Source organism: Panthera uncia (assembly GCF_023721935.1).
Source record: "Panthera uncia isolate 11264 chromosome E2 unlocalized genomic scaffold, Puncia_PCG_1.0 HiC_scaffold_19, whole genome shotgun sequence".
Classification (NCBI taxonomy): Eukaryota; Metazoa; Chordata; class Mammalia; order Carnivora; family Felidae; genus Panthera; species Panthera uncia.
In genome coordinates this window covers 13160966-13180335 of record NW_026057588.1, presented here as the reverse complement: position 1 = coordinate 13180335, position 19370 = coordinate 13160966, and the positions used below count along the sequence as shown (strand labels likewise).

General features: G+C 50.9%; 1 protein-coding gene across 3 annotated transcripts in view; it reads right to left on the bottom strand.

The window, feature by feature from the left end:
- The window catches only part of AKT2 (AKT serine/threonine kinase 2), a 63025-nt gene that overhangs the window by 5323 nt on the left and 38332 nt on the right, over positions 1-19370 (bottom strand). For all 3 annotated transcript variants that reach the window (XM_049621821.1, XM_049621822.1, XM_049621820.1), the window contains 5 exons: positions 14585-14713; positions 12855-12970; positions 2765-2914; positions 2220-2351; positions 700-765 (listed from right to left, as the gene is read on the bottom strand). In XM_049621821.1, the coding sequence (XP_049477778.1) occupies positions 700-765; positions 2220-2351; positions 2765-2914; positions 12855-12970; positions 14585-14713 (593 nt within the window). The remainder of the gene's footprint in view (positions 1-699; positions 766-2219; positions 2352-2764; positions 2915-12854; positions 12971-14584; positions 14714-19370) is intronic.

Below are 19370 nucleotides of genomic sequence, written 5' to 3'. Positions count from 1 at the left end.
AGCAGGCAGTGGCTTGGGAGCCAACCCCAAAGACAGGATGGACAAATGATGTGCCAGTAAACAGCAGTTCTCAAACTACGCTCTAAGAAGCCCAACAGAAAGTTCCTTAGAGGACCCCGAGTGACCCCTCTGCTCATGACAAGTCTAACTATTCTCTGTCTTCTACATCGAAGTACCTTGTAAAAGTATGAACAGTGTCATGGTTTACTAGGACACTGGACAACAGCTGAGCTAAAGAAATGACCCATCCCATAAGCCATCCTATACGTGATCCATTTAACTGATGGCTGCTGGCCTTGATGGGAGCCTGTAGCCCAAAAAGGCGTCTCCTCAGACTAAGCTGACAAGCAGCACCAGAATTCATGTCCTTCTAGAATTACATTTAAAAACAGAAACAAAAAAATAACGTTCCCACTTTGACCAGCTGGGCTAAATGCCTCTAACTCATAGAGTAGCCATGCTCTCCCGGAACCATCTTGTAATGTGGTATCATCAGTTGGCTGAAGCCACGAAGCCACCATCTGTGAAGAAGGTGCCACCCCCGGGGTTTGATTCAGGTCATTTGGGGGAGCCCAACAACACCCAGCCCTGGCCACCTGGCTGACACGAAGTCTGTGCTTCATGGCGGCAGGGTTGGGCTCTTTTCCCACATGGCGCACGCAGAGGCCAGGCCCCGCCTGAGAGGGAAGTACCACTCACAGTGAGGAATGGGTGCCTGGTGTTCTGGAGGACCCGGCTCTCGGTGACCGTGTGGGCAACTTCATCCTGCAGACAGAGGCTGCGTGAGGGGCTGGGGGGCAACACCACACCTGCCCCCCCGACCCCCGGCCCAACCTAAGGGAGGGGGGAGCAATGCTTTGGTGAAATGCAGTTCTAGTCCTAAACACACACCGAATGGCATGGCGGGAGTGGAATGTTACCATCCTCCGGCCACAAGGAAACGATGGCCCCAGACAAGGCCAATCTATCAGTGGCTCAATCTCAAAGCTATGAGGTGAGAAGTCGCTGGGGACTTTATGAAGGAGGTGACAGACTGCCAATGTTAAAATTAACACCCCTAAGGAGGGACAAGCAGGCATTGTAAGACTCCTGAGGTGATGCCACAGGCAGTGGGAATCCCCACGTATAAACATTCTTGCTGAAAAAGGGAAGTGGATCTAATCAGGATTCCACCCGCAGCAATGTGTGGTCCCCATAGTGACTGGCAGCCTGTCGCCTAGGAACTTGGGGAAATGCAGATTCTCAGGCCCCTCCCAGACACTTGGGGGTGGGGCCCAGCACCAGCTTTACAGGCCCCCTGGGGCCACTCTAACATGGGCTCAAGTTTGGTTTCTAAACACACAGCAGTCACTCGAGCTGCTAAAAATCCTGACCTGCCTGCGGTTCCCAGACACTGGCTCTTCCCGGGGCAGGGGTTGGTGAGTCTGTCCCTAGGGGACACTTGATAATAATGTCTAAAGACATTTTTGATTGTCACAACTGGGGGGGGGTGCTACTGGCTTTAGGGGTGAAGGCCAGGGTGTGGCGACTCATCCTACAGTACACAGGACAGCCCCACAGCAGAGAATGATCTGGCCCCAAATGCCAACAGTGCTGAGGCTGTGGAAGCCTTCCTTGGACCAGGCACATAGGGGGCTGTTCGTTTTGCTGGGGTGAGATCGTTGTTCCATTACAGTCTTTATGATCTTCATCTGTTAAGGACACATACCTAAGTACCTCTGGGTGAAACCATATGACATCTAGAACATGCCTTTAAGATGCTCCAGGACAAAAAGGAGGGCAGAGCTAATAAAACAAGACGGGCCAAATGTTGACAATTGGGGAAGCTGGATGCTGGCTACATGGGAGTCCACAGTATTTATTTTTCTTTTAAAAATTTTGTGCATGTCAGGAATTTTCCATTTTAAAAACTTATTTAAAGAAGGAAAAAAAAAAGAAGAGAATTCCATTCTGGCCTAGACTCCTAGTGAGAGGCCCTGAGCCAAGCCCCGACCCTCAGGGCCTCCCCCGCAAGCCCTTCATGCCCCAAGAGACCTGCCTGCAGGCCCTGATGACGCCTGCGGGGTGAAGCCCTGTCACACTCCCCACCGTAGTCCTCCAGGTGCCCAGAAGGTGGGGTGGGGTGGGCCTCAGGCTCCCCGAAGGCACAGGCGAGCGTGCTGCCCAGTGCGCACTCCCCACCGCAGAGGCCAGCCAGAAGTAGCCCTGGGAGCGCCCACCTTGGCAATGATAACTTCCTTCCGCAGGATCTTCATGGCGTAGTAGCGGCCGCTGGCTTTCTCCCGCACCAGAATCACTTTGCCAAAGGTGCCCTTGCCCAGAAGTTTGAGATAGTCGAAGTCATTCATGGTCTGCCCAGGAGGGGGAGAGAGTGGGGCAGTCGGTGCTTGGCACGTGGCCCACGGGAAGACATTTTAACAAAGAGAAAGGAAACATCGAAGGACGCTGTTGCCAAAACGCTCTGGCGGGAGCAGGAAGGGAGGCTCTGGGCAGTGACTGTTTGCTCTGAAGTGGCCTTCGGCCTGGCTCTCCCAGGCAGGGGGCCCCGGGAGGCTCGGATGTGGGGGCAGACAGGTCTTGACAACCTCCCACGATGCGGCTGCCCCTCACCCCAAGTGCACCCATGTAGGCCCATCCCACAGGGCAGTCAGGACACATCCCCGGCTACGCTTTTGCACACACCGTGTGGAAACCAGGGGAGGCAGGGCCAGTGTTGTGCGGGGAGGGGGACTCACAGCCTGGCCACCGGCCCCCCAGCACTTACCACCTTGGCCCGAGCCTTGCTAACTGCCACTTCCATCTCCTCGGCCGCAGAAGGGTCACTGGGGGAGCCACACTTATAGTCCATGGGGTCCTCACCTGGGCCCCGCTGCTTAAGGCTGTTGGCGACCATCTGAATGGCCCGCATCCACTCCTCCCTGTGTGGGGACACATCCAAAGAGCCGTGAATCCTGGGAGCCCGGGCAGGAAGGACTGAGCCCCTACCTCTCCAGTGGGAGCAAATAATCAAACGTCCTGGAAATGTCTTTCTTTCTCTTTTTTTTTTTTTTTTAATTTTTAACGTTTATTCATTTCTGAGAAACAAGAGAGAGAGCACGAGCAGGGAAGGGGCAGAGAGAGGGAGACACAGAATCCGAAGCAGGCTCCAGGCTCCGAACTGTCAGCACAGAGCCTGACACGGGGCTCGAAATCACAAACTGCGAGATCGTGACCTGAGCTGAAGTCGATGCTCAATCGACTGAGCCACCCAGGCGCGCCAAAAGCCCTGGAAATTTCTGACGAGATCTGTCTGAGCCAAGGGAAGCCGATGGAACAGGACTGCAATTTTACAGATTTTCTGGCTGCAGAGGGTAAGAGAGGGCAAGAATGGAATAAGGACAGAAACCATCTATGTCCCAGGAGTGGCCTGGCCTGAGCACCACTTGAAGTCAGGCAGCAATTAAATGACCAAAGAAGGAGACCACCTTTCTTCACAGCTGCCTTGAAAATGAACCACCACCCTGAGCCTGGGATAAGAGAGAGACAGTGCTCCTAGGGATTCCTCCAGAACAACCTCAAGCACAATGTTTTGTAAAAGCAAACCAGGAGTTAAGAGGAAGAATTCATCGGCCAAAGAAAGCTGAAGATCTCATAAGGCAAGATCCCTGGAGGGGGTTGTCTGCCAGGAGGGCGCAGGGACAGAGGTTCCTGGTGGGGCAGGGACGCAGAACAGAAGGTTGTGGACCTGGAAGCAGGTCCCAGCAAAAGGGAGCTTGGTTTGAAAGTAACTATTTCTGTCACTCATGATTTAGAATTTGTTCGGAAATAACTTTCTTTTGATACCTACTTTCTGTCTCTAGAAAGGGAAAATATATCTAGGGAAAAAAAGTAAAAATGACCAGAGACCACAAAAAAGAAACCAGGAGGCTGAAAGATACATTTCCGTACCCCTCCCATTTCTGAACCTACCACACAATTTCAGGCAGTTCAACCCAATATAAGTTGAACCCCCTATGGATTTTGCTTATGTCTACAAAACAGCCACATGAACAGGGAGAAAAACATAATGTTCACAAAGAATGAGAAAACTCAAAAAGCACAAAGAGGCAACCTCCCAAATTACAGCAATTTAATAAGCCTCAATGCAGGACGCCTGGGTGGCGCAGTCGTTTAAGTGTCCAACTCTTGATCTGGGCTTGGGTCATGATCTCACAGTTCGTGAGTTTGAGCCCCGCATTGGGCTCTGTCTGAGCTGATGGCACGGAGCCTGTTCAGGGTTCTGTCTCTCCTTCTCTCTGCCCCTCTTGCTCTCTCTCAAGATAAATCAATAAACTGAAAAAAAAATTTTTAGGGGCTCCTGGGTGGCTCAGTTGGTTAAGCGTCTGACTTTGGCTCAGGTCATGATCTCACAGTTTTTGAGTTCGAGGCCCGCATCGGGCTCTATGCTGACAGCTCAGAGCCTGGAGCCTTCTTCGGATTCTGTGTCTCGCTCTCTCTCTGCCCCTCCCCTGCTCACGCTCTGTCTCTGTCCCCAAAATAAATAAAACATTAAAAAAACATTTTTTTTAAAAAAAGAAAAAAAAATTTTAGATAAGCCTCAGTGAGATCAGCCAGTCAGCCACACATCTTCCAGAATCACCCCCAGCCCCAGGCAGCAGGTGAAACTGTTCCTGCACACCCGAGGCACCGAGGCCCCTGGCCAGTGTCACGCAGAGTGCAAGTGGCCTGAGAAGTTGGAACCACCTTGCTGGGCTGCACTCAGTCTCTGCTTCCTCACATACTGACAGCCCCCAGCGACTACAGTCCACCAGTCCTGTGGCACCAATGTCCCCAGGTTCTGACGCTGCTGGAATCTGGGTGCATCTTAGTCGGTGGCCTATCTCAATTTAGGTGGGCATTGCTTTTGCTTGGTATTCTATAAAGACCCAGTGTGTCTCTGGGTGACGGCACCTGGGACCGAATGGAGGGTGGCAGCAGTACTGTGCTCGCCAGCCGGCCAGCCGTTGGCAGCTGCAGAGAACGCACATGAAACATCTATGCAAGGAGACCCCCTGCAGCTCCCAGGAAGGAGGAGGCAGATCCATGTGTGGGCTTGGGGTGACCGGAGATACCTTAACGGAAAAAAGAAGGTGCAGAACAGTGCGGAGGGGCGCCTGGGTGGCTCAGTCCGTTGGGTGTCTGACTCTTGACTTCGGCTCAGTCATGATCTCAAGGTTCATGAGTTCGAGCTCCTTGCTGGGCTGTGCTGACAGCGCAGAGCCTGCTTGGGATTCTGTCTCCCTCTCTCTGCCCCTTCCCCGCTTGATCTCTCTCTCTCTCTCTCTCTCTCTCTCTCTCTCCCTCTCTCTCTCTCAAAATAAAAATAAACTTAAAAAAAAAAAAAGAACAGTGTGGAATGTGACACTACTGGAGGTAGAAAAGAGGGATTTACGCACAGACACGTGTATGCACACCGGCACGAACACCTCTGGAAGGGCGCCGATGCAGGGCCCTGGCTGCCTCCAGGGAGGGGAGCTGGGAGTCAGGGGCAAGGAAGAGTCTGATTCCACTGTCCCCCGATTACGAACACTCCCAGGCCACTCACCCTTCCTTGTGCATTACAGATAGGGAAACGGAGGCGCAGATTTAAAAAACAAAATTCAGGAAAAACACAAGTCGGTGCTCTGAGCCTGGTAGCTGGAATCACAGAGGGCCCGTGACCTTCGAGAGCCGAAGGGCAGGGCTGTTCTCGCTTAGATCCACGACCTGGTCTGAACCGAGTCGTCACCAAGCCCAGAGGCACCAGTTCACACCTGGAAGCTCGGAGTCTCAACATGGCCTTGCTCACAGGAGATTATGCTTCAGAAGACAGAGGTGTGAATGTTGCCAGCGCAAACATTAAGGGCTGGCACACTGGCCCTCCCGAGGCCGAGCCCGGGGGCCCCATAGCCCATGTTCGTCAGTCCCATGAAGGCAGGGATCTCGTCTGTCTGGACGTGGGTGGGTGCTCAGGTGGTATCTGGGGAATGAGTGAGCAAGGCGGCCAAAGCTCAAGTGACCCCAGACCCGGGGCACACGGAGCCCCGATGCACACGCACGCAGAGCAACACTGGCTTCTTCCCTCTCTGAGCCAATGTCTCAGGCTGCCATTTCTCAACTTGTTTTAACCCATGACCTCTCTGGAACAAATTACAGTGTAAATCCCTATCCCCACATTAATATTTCTCTTTTCCAAAGAAATGGGGCAGTGGGTGGGGGGCACATCCCACGATCTGCTTTATCAGATCATGACTGTCCTCTTAGAAGTTTTTAAATGTTGACTTCTGGTGTAAGACCATGGATCGAAAAAAACAAATCACCAATCTCCTAAGAGACACACTAAATATATTAAAAAGAAAAAAATACATATATAGCTCATGTACAGAGATCTTGAGGGATTGTCACATGAGTAAAGCAAGTTAAAGGGGCACCTGGGTGGCTCAGTTGATTGAACCACCGACTCTTGATTTCGGCTCAGGTCATGATCCCAGGGTCGTGCGGTCAAGCCCCAAGTTGGGCTGCTCGCTGAGCGTGGAGCCTACTTAAGATTCATATTCTCCCTTCTCTCTCTCTCTGTTCCCCTGTCCCTCCCCCACTCGCTATCTCTCTTGAAAAAAACAAAACCAAAAGGCAAGGTAAAGACAAAGATGCAGAGTGTGCCATCATCTCTGTTCGTAAGCGGGGAGAACACAGTCCATCGACAGAAGCCGGGCAAAGAAATGACACATCCCCGGCAGGGAGCACCAGAGGCAGCTGGAAGGAGTCTCTCTGGGCCGCACAGCTGGTGGCGAGGAGCACGGGCCACAGAGCAGCACAAGCCGGGGCTCGAACAGCCGCTCCGCCACCAGGGCGAGCTCACCTCTCCCTCCTCGGGAGACCAGGCACGCTGAGGCGCGGGTGAGCTGCTGCGCACAGGGCACAGCACACAGGAAGTGCCGGCCCCAAGGAAGGTGTCAAGGACGCCGGGGGAGGCCTGTCCCATCCACCCTGGCTCACACCGCCCAGCCCCACAGGGAGCCAAGGAACCCCCAGAGATGTAGGAGGTTGTTCAGGGGTAACTGGGGCTCTCCCACTACCGGACAAGCCCCCGATCCTGTTCCAACTGGGCCAAGACTGCAAGGTTGCGGCACAGAATTCCAGAGAAAAAGCAAGGGCCTCCGTCCAGGATACTCCTTAAGGGTTTGCAACATGGTGTCTGGGGCAGAGGGGAGCTGCCACCCACAGCTGGGGCCGCCGTGCTTCCACTCCTCAAAGGAGAGCCCCCAGGGGAACCGACCCCCTTTCCCCAGAGACACGATGGAAAAAATAAAAGCTCCACAGACACCAGCTCATTCCATACTCATCAAGAACACCGGAGGGGGGCGGGCATTTCTGATGCGGAGACCGAGGCACAGAGCGGTGGAGTCACTTGTGGGGGTCACACAGCCAGGAGGGGGCCAAGCAGAGACTCGCAGCCAGGCCCCTACACCTGGCGCCACGCTACCACTCCCTGCTGAGAGTTACAGCTTCCTTCCCAGAGGAGACCCAGGGGGTCACACGGGCGCTCTGGCCGGAAGACTCAGGGGACGAGGGACACAAAGCCGGGAGCCCAGGAGTGGAGTGAAGGCAAGCCTCCCCTTGGGAGTTCTGACAGGATCAGATTTCTGTTTTAAGTCTGCAGCTGCCGTGGGCTGCGGATTGGGGGCAGGGAGAAGCAGCATCAGGGGGCTTGGGCTGTCCTCAGGACAAAGTGCCCGGTGGTGGCAGAGGGGACAGAAGAGAGAAAAGGCACCAGCAACCGCAATTCCACAGGAGCAGCCCGGCCCAGACGCGTCCTCCTTTGTTCCTCACCACAGCCAAGGACCTGAGCTCCGCTGCAAGACGGGGCACAGCGCTGGTCAGACTCTGCAACCCGGACCCAGCCCCACGCTACTCTGCTGAGCGGCACCAGAGACACCCCAGAGGGAAGCCCACTGAACTGCAGGTGGCAGGCCTGTCCTCAGCGCAGCTTCAGAAGAGCCGACAGCCTGGCCCACGGCAGACGGGGGGCCTCTCTCCCTCACCAGGGACCCCCTCTGATCCAGAGAGACACTGACAGCTGGAGGGCCTCTGGGGTCCCCTTCTGTTTAGACACCCTCAGATGGGCTGCCTGGCGGGGAAAATCCACGCCCTTCAGCTCTCCTCTCCTTTGTCCTCCACCTCTGTGTGTCTGTTTCACTACCAATATCCCTAGAAATGCTGTAAGGATAAACTGAGTTAATATACGTAAAGACCTTAGAACACGGGTGCCTGGCTGGCTCAGTCAGTTAAGTGTCTGCCTCCTGATTTCACCTCAGGTCATGATCTCACGATTTGTGGGATCGAGCCCCATGTCAGGCTCCACGCTGATACCATGGAGCCTGCTTGGGATTCTCTCTCTCCCTCTTTCTCTGCTCCTCCCGCACACGTGCTCTCTGAATGAATGAATGAATGAATGAATGAATGAATGAAGCAACTCACTCCCTTAAAAATAATACTTTAAAACCGAGTCTGGCTCAAGAGAGAATTAGTTTTAATTATTCTTTTAACTCATTCAACAAACACTTACTGAACACCTACTTGTGTTCCTGACAGAAATACATAAATAGAAAGTGTCACAGCTGGTAGACAGGTGCTATGAAGAAAAATAAAGCAGAAGAACAGCAGAGTCATGGCGGGCAAGGCAGGACACTCTGAGAAGGTGGCATTTGAGCAGAGACCTCATGAAGCTAAGGAGAGAACCGTAATGATACCTGGGAGAAGAGGTTTCTAAGCAGAGGGAATAGTAAGTGCAAAGGACCTGAGGCAGAAGTGTGTATGGCATGTTTAAGGAATAGCAAAGAGACTGCTGTGGCTGAAGTGCGGGAACTAGCAGTAGGAAATGATTCTGGAGAGGAGACCAGATCATGTAGCACTTTGCAGAATATGGCATAGACTCTGGAGTTCACTCCCAGTGAGACTAAAAGCCACTCAGAGTTCTAAGCAGAGAAATTACATTTATCTTAGTGATTTACATTAAGAAGATCCTAATAACATGACGCATTATTATGTATACCTGCTAAGGCCAAAGATCTGCCAACTTCTCCTATAAAGGGCCAAATAGTAAATGTTTTAGGCTTCATAGGCCACCTGGTCTCCGGTACAACTATTCAATTCTGCCCGAGTAGGGCAAAAGCAGCCATAGACAGTTTGTAAATGAATGGATGTGGCATGTTCCGATAAAACTTTCTTTGTAAAAACAGGAGGCCGGGCCGTGGTTTGCCAACCCTGATTTCCAGCATACAGAAAATATAAGCAGAGAGGAACAAAGTAAACAATGCCAAAAAGCAGTAAGATAACACATCCAGAGTGGAGACATTCTACAAGACAGTTTCCCCAGCTTGTTTAAAAAAAACAAAAAACAAAAAACAAGGGGGTGGGGGAGAGCAAAGACGGAAGACAAGGCTGAACGAGGTTAAAACAGGCCAAAGAGACAACAGGTACCTTGAGCGAATCCTGGTTTGAAATACATTTTGCGGACAACTGGGGAAATTCCAGCAGACATGGATATGGACAGGCTGGTAAATACTATACTATGAACAGTCACCTCGGGTGTGGTAATGGCATCATGATTCTGTAGGAGAAAGTCAGATGTCTGCCAACGTTATTAAGGAGCAAAGCGTCATGAGATATGCATGGAAGTTCACAGTTTAGCATAAAACAAAGCCACAGGAGGCAAACCTGGCAAATGGCCGGACTGATGAGTCTAGGAATTGTAGGGTATCTGGATGTCCATTTCTTGCACTAGTCTTTCCACTTTCCTGTACATCTGATACAAGATGGCGGGATGCAGGGGAATCTTGGGGAAGGCAGGAGAGGCTACCAGGAGCCCAGAGAGCAGGCTGCTTCAACATCTAGACAACATCAGTGGCCAGTATGGCCGTCGCTGGCCCTCCCCTGCCACCTCTCCCCAGGCTCAGGCCTACGCGGGGCAGGCCAGTGCGGACAGCCACAAATGAGCACCCTCCTCTCGCTAGCTCACACGTCCCCCAGGGTTAAGGTCAGGCCCCTGGAGTCTGGTCTCAGAGCAGCCCCAGCAGATTTCTCTCCAGCAGCAACAGTGGCAGGTGCTAAGAAAAGGAGCAAGGTGAGGGCTGTCCACCCACCCCTTCCCAGTCCTGGTAAAGGGATTCTTCCCGACGCTAAACGGCACAGAATCCCGCTGAAACGGAGAGTGGACCACCAAAATGCTTTGCCGGCTCCCCACTGCTCCTTCTCCAGGCTTGCAAACTGTGTGCCAGGTACTGCTGAATCAAGGGTTTCCTGTTTATCATCCCCCTGAATCTTTTAGCAACCTTGTGACAAACCCCAATTAATTCACGGGCTGCCAAGCCCTGGGGAGGATCTCCAACTGGAGTCCAGGACCTGGCTGAGCTCCACTTCCCCTCTTCCAAGACCCCTGACCCTGGATTCTTTAGTGACACAGAACCCACTGTGGTCCCTGTGATGACAAGCTGTCTCACCTCCCGGCCTTTGCATATACTGGTCCCCTTTCCTTGAGTCACCTTCCCCTTCTTACCCGACACCTTCCGACACCCAGGCCCTATATACCTAACGGTCTCTGTCTGCTTTTAGTGGCAGTCCACAGTTTTTGTCCCCAGCTTTCAAGGGAGTAACACCTCACGGCCCAAGATGGGAGGTAGTTCTGTTGCCTTCAGCAGAGCAGGTGTATTTTTAACTTTGGGAAGCTACGCACTGACAGTTACAATACATATTGTGGAAACACATCTTACGATATTGTTTTGTGTGTGCTCTAGATATGCACTGTCCAAGACGGGGGGTGACCAGGGCGCCTGGGTGGCTCAGTCGGTTAAGCGTCCGACTTCAGCTCAGGTCATGATCTCACGGTTTGTGGGTTCGAGCCCTGCGTCGGGCTCTGCGCTGAATGTGGAGACTGCTTGGGATTTTCTCTCTCCCCCTCCCCCACTTGTGCACACTCTCAGTAAATAAATAAATAAATACTTAAATATTTAAATAAATGTTCCATTTCTCGGCTGCACTAGACACATTCCATGTTTTAAAACCTCAACAGGACCTGTGACTACTGGCCACCCTCTTAGACGCCACAGGTACTGAAATCTTCTATCATGGCAGAAACTTCTCCTGGACGGCACTGTTTTAATGAGTTCACTGGAGGGTTAGCTGAAGCCACACCCACCAGACAAGCCAAAGGAGTGTTTCTCAAAGTGAGTCCCAAAGGGACAAAGTGGGGAGAAAGAGATTTGCGATGCATTACTAAGGCCCAAGCTCCCTCATACGTGAAGAGCTTTCAGAAACAAGAAAAAGACCAACTATGCAACAGAAACATAAGCAAAGGATATGAACAGACAGTTCAGAAAGGGAAACTCACGTGGCTCCTGAACACGGGAAGAGAATGCTCAAGCTCACCCACAGAGAGAAAAAGGCCAGTGAAAACCACCTTATGGTGCCACTTCCCACTGATCGGACTGGTAAAAATCTAAACGTTTGAAAACAAAAGGCCGTGGGGACACTCTGAGATATCACGTAAGAGAATCACTTCTCAAAATCACAAGTGCATATTCCCGGTGACCCAGGAATCCCAAATCTAAGAATTCCTTTCACGGATTCACCCGCACACGTATCACGCGAGATAAGCACAACGTACTTCGCTGCGGCACCGCCTGTAATGAGCCGAAGCCCGGAAATATTCACCAATCACCACTCATAAAAAACTGCTAGGTGACCTTGGGGACATACGTGTGCAGCTGTTTAAAAGAGAAACTAAATGGGGAGCCTGGGTGGCTCAGTTGTCAAGCGTCCGACTCTTGATTTCAGCTCAGGTCGTGATCCCTGGGTCATGGGACGGAGCCCCACAATGGGCTTGCACTGAGCGTGGAGACTGCTTAAGATTCTCTCTCTCTGCCCCTCTCCCCGACCCTGCGTGCTCTCTCTCTCCCAAACAAAAACCAAACCCAATACAGCAGCTGCGGTGGCTCTCTATATCTCGGACCAGAAAGATTCCCTAATATATGTTAAGTAAAAAAGCAAGTTCTGAGTACAATGCTACCTTTTGTGTAAAAAGAACCAAGCAGGGGAGCCAGACCAGAGCAGGGTGCAAAAGTCTCCCTGAATGAGCTCGTCCACCCGTGAAGCTCTCCGAGGACACAGGACAAGAGCAGTTAACCCGAGGGCAGGGGTGGGGGCGGACAGGGCAGAAGTGAGAGAAACCTCCTTACACTGTTTGATTGTGGAACTAGGTAAGTCTGTATCATCTCTTCTGATGATTAAATTGATCTTTTTAACACTGGCTCTCTGGACCAGCTGCTTCAAAATCAATGGCATGCTCATTAAAAATGCAGCTCCCTTGGGGGCGCCTGGGTGGCTCAGTCGGTTGAGCGTCCGACTTCGGCTCAGGTCATGATCTTGCAGTTTATGGGTTCAAGCCCCGCGTCGAGCTCTATGCTGACGGCTCAGAGCCCGGAGCCTGCTTCGGATTCTGTGTCTCCCTCTCTCTCTGACCCTCCCCCGCTCATGCTCAGTCTTCTCTCTCTCTCAAAAATAAATAAAACATTAAAAAAAAAAAAAAAAATTAAAAATGCAGCTCCCCAACCGTCCAGGGATCTGCAGCCAACAAGAGACCCTGAAGTAGGCCCAAAGCTCCGTACTATTAAGCTCTGCCCATGATCCCAATGCACGCTCCAGTATAAGAACAGAGAATGAGGTCTGCAGACTAAGAACCCCTGCTCTTTCTAGCTCTCAGAAGGGCTGAGACTGGAAACTCCTGGGCAGGGGGCCCAGGGGCCCTCCTCCTCACACTAGGCCTGGCCACTCTCGAAGGGCGGCTACACGAAGGCCCACACTCGCCTCTCATCTGGAGAGTCTACGTGGAAGGTCCTCTCGATGACAGTGGTCCACTGTAGGCAGCGTATGACGAAGGTGTTGGGCCGTGGTCTCTCAGTCTTCATCAGCTGGCACTCTGCAGGCAGAGAGAGGACAGAGGCAGGAGGGTGAGGGAACAGCCCCGCCGGCCTGCAGCCTACAATCCCCGAGCCACCTTCCTGGATGCCAGATGGTGTGGAGATACGTTAGTGACTGAGTCAGCCCTGGCCTTGTCCCTACGGGGCTCCAGGTCCAGTGTGTGTCAGGGAAGACAGCTCAGTGGTCATGGGGGAAGCCCAGGAGGCAGCCGACCTAGCAGAGAACTCAGGCATATCCCAGAGGAAGGGGCATCTCTGCACCGAGCCCTCAAGGAGAAAGGAATGTAGTCAGTCGTGCAGAAGGGCGCGTCGTATACAGAAGCCCAGAGGTAAAGAGTCCAGCACAGTGAGGGAATGGTAAATTCTGCTCTAGACGTGAGGAGGGGAGAAGAGAGGGCCAGACTGCAGAGCTTGGGGGGTGTGGTGACGAACCTCGACTGTGGCTTGAGGGCAAAAGGGAGCCATGAAAGGCTTTCAATAGGGAAGGGACATGAAGAGATTCAGACAGATCCCGCTAGCTGCCTTGCAGACAGTGACAGAAGGGAGACTGGGAGCCTGGGGAAGAGGTCGGGACTATGGCAGAGTGGGGCCACTAGGATGAGGCCCAGATCTCTGGCCTGCACACTAGGAGGTAATAGGGCCCTCCCTGAGATGGAGACAGGGTAGATGGAGTTGGGGAAGGGGAGACTCGAAGGCCAGTTTGGGACATGGTGGGTGAGACAGACCTAGAGAACATCCAGGGAGAAACGCACAGGAAGCTTCTCAGGATAGGCTGGCAGTTCAGGTGAAAAACTGGTGCAGGGCATAGCCACATCAGAGTCACCAAACCGCAGGGAAAGTGACCAAGACAGGCTCTTAGCAGGACAGAGAGGGAACTAGAATTGGCTTCAGAGAGCATAGGTAGGAGCAGCCTCGAGGGGTGACGCTGGGCAAGAAGCTGGCGCAGGGAGCCGGTGGGAGAGGACAGTGGTTGGGGCTGAGGAGCTGCAGAAGAGATGGGGGTTTCTTTGAAATGTTCTTAGGAGGCGGGACGATGAGGACACGGTGACCAATTAGGTCACCAGGGAAGGAAGGAAGCAGAGGGTCAGGGGCAAGACTGTGGTTCTGCAAGGCCAGGCAAGGGATTTGGGCCGGTCAAGCTTTCCCTGGCCACGGTCCACTGAAAGGCACCACTTGGGGTACCACAGGGGGGACGGAGGACGTCAAGTCGGCCCTGTGATCAGCTGAGTGGGAAGCCACGCTGTCGTAGGTTAGAGGGACAGAGAAGTGTGCTGTTACCAGAGCGCAGGACGCAGGCACCTGACACCAGCCAGAACCATGGGGCCTGGCCAGCAGACTCAGAAGCGCAGAGGCGTGCTGCCTGGGGCGAGGGGCTGGGGAAATGCCTGGCTTCTCCCTTCTTCCTCCTCCCCACTGGCTACCAGTTCAGCCCTCCCTCCTGAGGCCCAGCTGACACAAAGGTGAGGCAGAGGGGAAGGGTGGGGAAGGGACCCGAGGGCACGCAGGCCCTGCACAGGCCCACACCCAAGAAAGGCCAACCTCCACGTGCCCCCAGGACCTGCCAGCGGTTCTCTGAGCACCTGAACTCTGGCATGGCGTGCCCTGAGACGCACCTGCGACAGAGAAGTTGTTTAGGGGGGGCAGGGTCTGGTCTGGGGCATCAGGCCGCTCCTTGTATCCGATGAAGGAGCCGTCACTCTTCAGCAGGAAGTACCGGGGCCTCCAGGTCTTGATGTATTCACCTGATCAGAGGCAGGGGGAAGGGAGAGAGGTCAGGGCAAGCTGACAGCACCTCACAAAGGGCACCTGGGTGGGAGGAGGGTTGATGAGAGGGCAGGGAGGAGAAAACCTCCGGGCAGCCCCTGCTGACGCAGACTGGGCGCTGGGCTGGGCCCCAGTGATCCAGAGGTCATGCCTGGCAGGAAGGCGCCTGCTGCAGTGCCCCAGGGCACCAGCTGCCTCAGCGTGTGGCCAGCAGCAAGCCATCCCAGCCATCCTTGCCAGCGCGTGGCACAGTCCCAGGGGAGGCCCAGGCTTCTAAACACACATGCCCTGTGGCCCTGTAAGGCCAAACCCCATGGGCTGGTATTCACCAGGACAGCCGTGCAGGTGGATCAAATGTCAAAACACTGTGCCAGGCAGGGTATAACTGTTGCTGTGCCCTCTGAGTGCCCCTTGATTGCCTCCATTTGTTCTAACCACGAATATCCAAGCACGCCGCGTACACACATCCACACTGCAAGGACCCACTCCTCAGAGGGCTGCTAAGGATTAAAGTAAGATGGTGAGGGGCGCCTGGGTGGCTCAGTCGGCTGGGTGTCTAACTTCAGCACAGGTCGTGATCCCGTGGTTGATGAGTTCAAGCCCTGGGTCGGGCCTTGTGCTGACAGTTCGGAGCCTGGAGCCTGCTTCGGATTCTGTATCTCCCTCTCTCTGCCCCTCCCCTGCTCTCGCTCTCTCTCTCAAAAATAATAAATATTTAAAAATTTTTTAAAAAAGTAGAAACCCATAAGTCCATCAACTAACAGATAGACAAAACGTGGCATATACATACAACAGGGTATTAGTCATAAAAATTACTAATACGTGGATGAACCGTAACTTAAGCTAAGTGAAAAGGGCTTATCACAAAGGACCACAAATTATAGGATTCCATTTATATAAAATGTCCAGAGTAGACAAATCTATAGGTGAAAAGCAAATTAGTGGCTGCCTAGGACTTGGGAGCAGGGGAGGAGGTAGTCTGGAGGGAGACTGGAGGGGAATGGCCAAGGGGAAGGGCAGGTTCCTTTTCAGGGTAGTGAAAATGCTCTAAAATGGATTGCAATGATGGATACATGACTCTGAATACACTAAAAGCCACTGAACCGTATAAATGGCTGAAATGTATGGTATGCGAATTACAGCCCAAGCTGTTAAAAGAGACGGCAACCATAAAGCGTCCAGCTTAGGGCCCAACACACCACAGGGACTCAGCAGATGCTCTGTTACCATCAGTCCACTGTGCAAGCAAGCAAAGACTGCACCAGGCCCTCAACTCACACGGCGTGATCACAGGATGGGCTCCAAGCCATGTGTGCTGTGTGGCCTCCAATAAGTCACTTCACTTCTCTGAGTCTTTGTCTCCTCTCACGGGGATATTTGTTAATTGGTGACAATGATAAGGTAACATTCTATGCCAGGCACTGTCCTAAGTATATTATGGGTTTTAACTTATTAAATTCCTTCCAGTGTGGATACTAAATGACTCAATCTATATAAAGTTTAAAAAAAAAAAAACAAAAAAAAAAAAAACCTAGCAAAAATCCCAAATTCAACAGCACAAAGGAAGGATGATGACCAAATGGGTTTTATCCCAGGAATGCAAAAGTGGTTCAACATATGAAAATCAATCAATGTAATCTACATTAATCAAATGAGGGGGGGAACCACATGACCATTTTGACTGCTGTAGAAAAGTATTTGACAAAACCCAATACCCTTTCATGATAAAAATACTCAGCAAGCTAGGAACAGAAGAGAATTTCCTCCACAGGATAAAGGGCATCTATAAAAAACTCACAGCTAACACCATTCAATGATGAAAGACCAAAAACTTTCTCCTTAAACATCAGGAAAAAACGAAGCGGTCTACTGCTTCCACCACTGCTGTTAAACACTGCACTGGAAGTTCTAGCCAGAGAAAAAGAAGAAAAGAAGATAAAAGGCATCAGACTTGAAAAGGAATAAGTGAAACGATCTTTATGTGCACATAACATGATTCTATGTATAAGAAATCACAAGGAAGCCACAAAGTAATGATTAGAGCTGATAACCTCAGCAAGATCAACACAAAAACACCAGCTGTTGTTTCTACACATCACCAATGAACAATCCAAAGAGGAAATTTTTTAAAAATTCCATTTATAATAGCACAAGGAGGCAAAAGATGTACATACTAAAACCCACAAAACACTGCTGAAAGAAATTAAAGCCCTAAACAAATACAAAGACATCCTGTGTTCATGGATTGGAAGGCTTCCTATGTTGAGATGGTAATGCTCCCCAAAGCAATCTAGAGTCAACACGGCACCTATCAAAATTCCAACAACCTAGTCTGCAGAAACAGAAAAGCCCATCTTTACATTTACACAGAATTCAAATTCATAGGGCAAAGGGTCTAAAAGAGCCAAAAACAATATTGGGAGATGGGGGGAAGAACAAAGTAAAAGAACTCACGCTTCCCAATTTCAAAACTTACTACAAAGCTACAGTCACCAGTCAGCATGGCCTAAGGATAAACATATAGACCAATGGAATAGAACTGAAAGTCAAAAAATAAACCCACATATCTATGGCCAATCGATTTTCAGCCAGAATGCTAAGACTAGCCCATGGGGAAAAAAACAGTCTCTTCAACAAATGGTGTGGGACAACTGGAGACTCACATGCAAAAGAACAGAACTGGACCCCAGCCTCACACATTATACTATATACAAAAATTAACTCAACATGGATCTACTTAAAGATAAGAGCTAAAATGGTAACTCTCAGAAGAATACATGAAACAAGTCTTCATGACCCTGGATTTGGCAATGAATTCTTAAGATATGACACCAGAAGAACTAGAAATAAAAGAAAAAAATTAAGGGGCACCTGGGTGGCACAGTCGGTTAAGCAGCTGATTCTTTTTTTTTTTTTTAATTTTTTTTTTTCAACGTTTTTTTTTTTTATTTATTTTTGGGACAGAGAGAGACAGAGCATGAACGGGGGAGGGGCAGAGAGAGAGGGAGACACAGAATCGGAAACAGGCTCCAGGCTCCGAGCCATCAGCCCAGAGCCTGACGCGGGGCTCGAACTCACGGACCGCGAGATCGTGACCTGGCTGAAGCCGGACGCTTAACCGACTGCGCCACCCAGGCGCCCCAAGCAGCTGATTCTTGATCTCGACTCAGATCATGATCTCACAGTTTGTGAGTGTGTGCCCCTCATCGGGCTCTGCATTGATGGCGTGGAGCCTACTTAGGATTCTGTCTCTCCTTTTCTCTGCCCCTCAACTGCTTGTGTGTGTGTGCATGTGTGTGCGCGCACGCTCTCTCTCTCTCTCCAAAGAAATAAACTTAAAAAAAAAAATTAAGTGGATCATTAAAAACAAAAGTTCTGGGGAGCCTGGGTAGCTCAGTCAGTTGGATGTCTGACTTCGGCTCAGGTCATGATCTTGAAGTCCGTTGAGTTTGAGCCCCACGTCTGTACCAATAGCTCAGTACCAACAGCTCGGAGCCTGGAGCCTGTTTCAGGTTCTGGGTCTCCCTCTCTCTCTGCCCCTCCCTACTCATGCTCTGTCTCTCTCTCTCTCAAAAACAAATAAACATGAAAAAAAAAACTTTAATAAAATAAAACTTCTGTGCAAAAGATGTTATCAAGAAAATAAAAGACAACCAACAGACTGGGCAAAAATATCTGCAATTCATAGATCTGATCAAGGGTCTAGTATCCAGAATATATAAAGAGTTCTTACAACTCAACAACAAAAAGACAATTAGCCCAATTAAATAATGGGCAAAAGACTTGAATAGCCATTTCTCTATAAAGATATAAAAACGGCCATCAAGCACATGAAAAGATGCTTAAGATCATTAGTCATTAGAAAAATGCAAATCAAAACCATGATGAGGTACCACTTCACACCTACTAGGGAGAACTGTAATTTAAAACAGAGAGAAAAGAAAAGAAAAGAACAAGTGCTGGTGAGGATGTGGAACAAAAGAAATCCTTACGCGCTGCTGGTGGGAATGTAAAATGAGGTAGCCCTGTGGGAAAGTTTGGTGTTTTCCTCAAAAATTTAAAAATAGAGGGGCGCCTGGGTGGCTCAGTCGGTTGAATGTCCAACTTCAGCTCAGGTCACGATCTCACGGTTCATGAGTTTGGGCCCCGCATCAGGCTCTGTGCTGACAGCTCGGAGCCTGGAGCCTGCTTCGGATTCTGTGTCTCCCTCTCTGCCCCTCCCCCCGCTCACGCTCTGTCTCTCTCTGCCTCTCAAAAAGAAAGAAAATAAAAAATAGAATATATTATAGGTTATAAGTATGGAATACACAACCCTGATACACAAACGCAAATATGTATATGATCTAATCACACAGAATACATTAAGTTATGATTATAGAACGTATGACCCAGTTTATACCACCTGTATAAATACAGGTTACAGAGAACATATGATCCAGCAATTCCGCTCCTAGGTCTGTACCCAAAAGAACTAAAAACAAGTACCCAAATACTTGCAAACAAGTGTTCGTAGCAGCACTGTTCACAATAGCCAAAAGGTAGAAATAACCCAGATGTTCATCAACTGATGTATGGATGAACAAAATGTGGTATTTTCATACAACGGAATATTGTTCGGCCAGAAGCGGCAAAGAA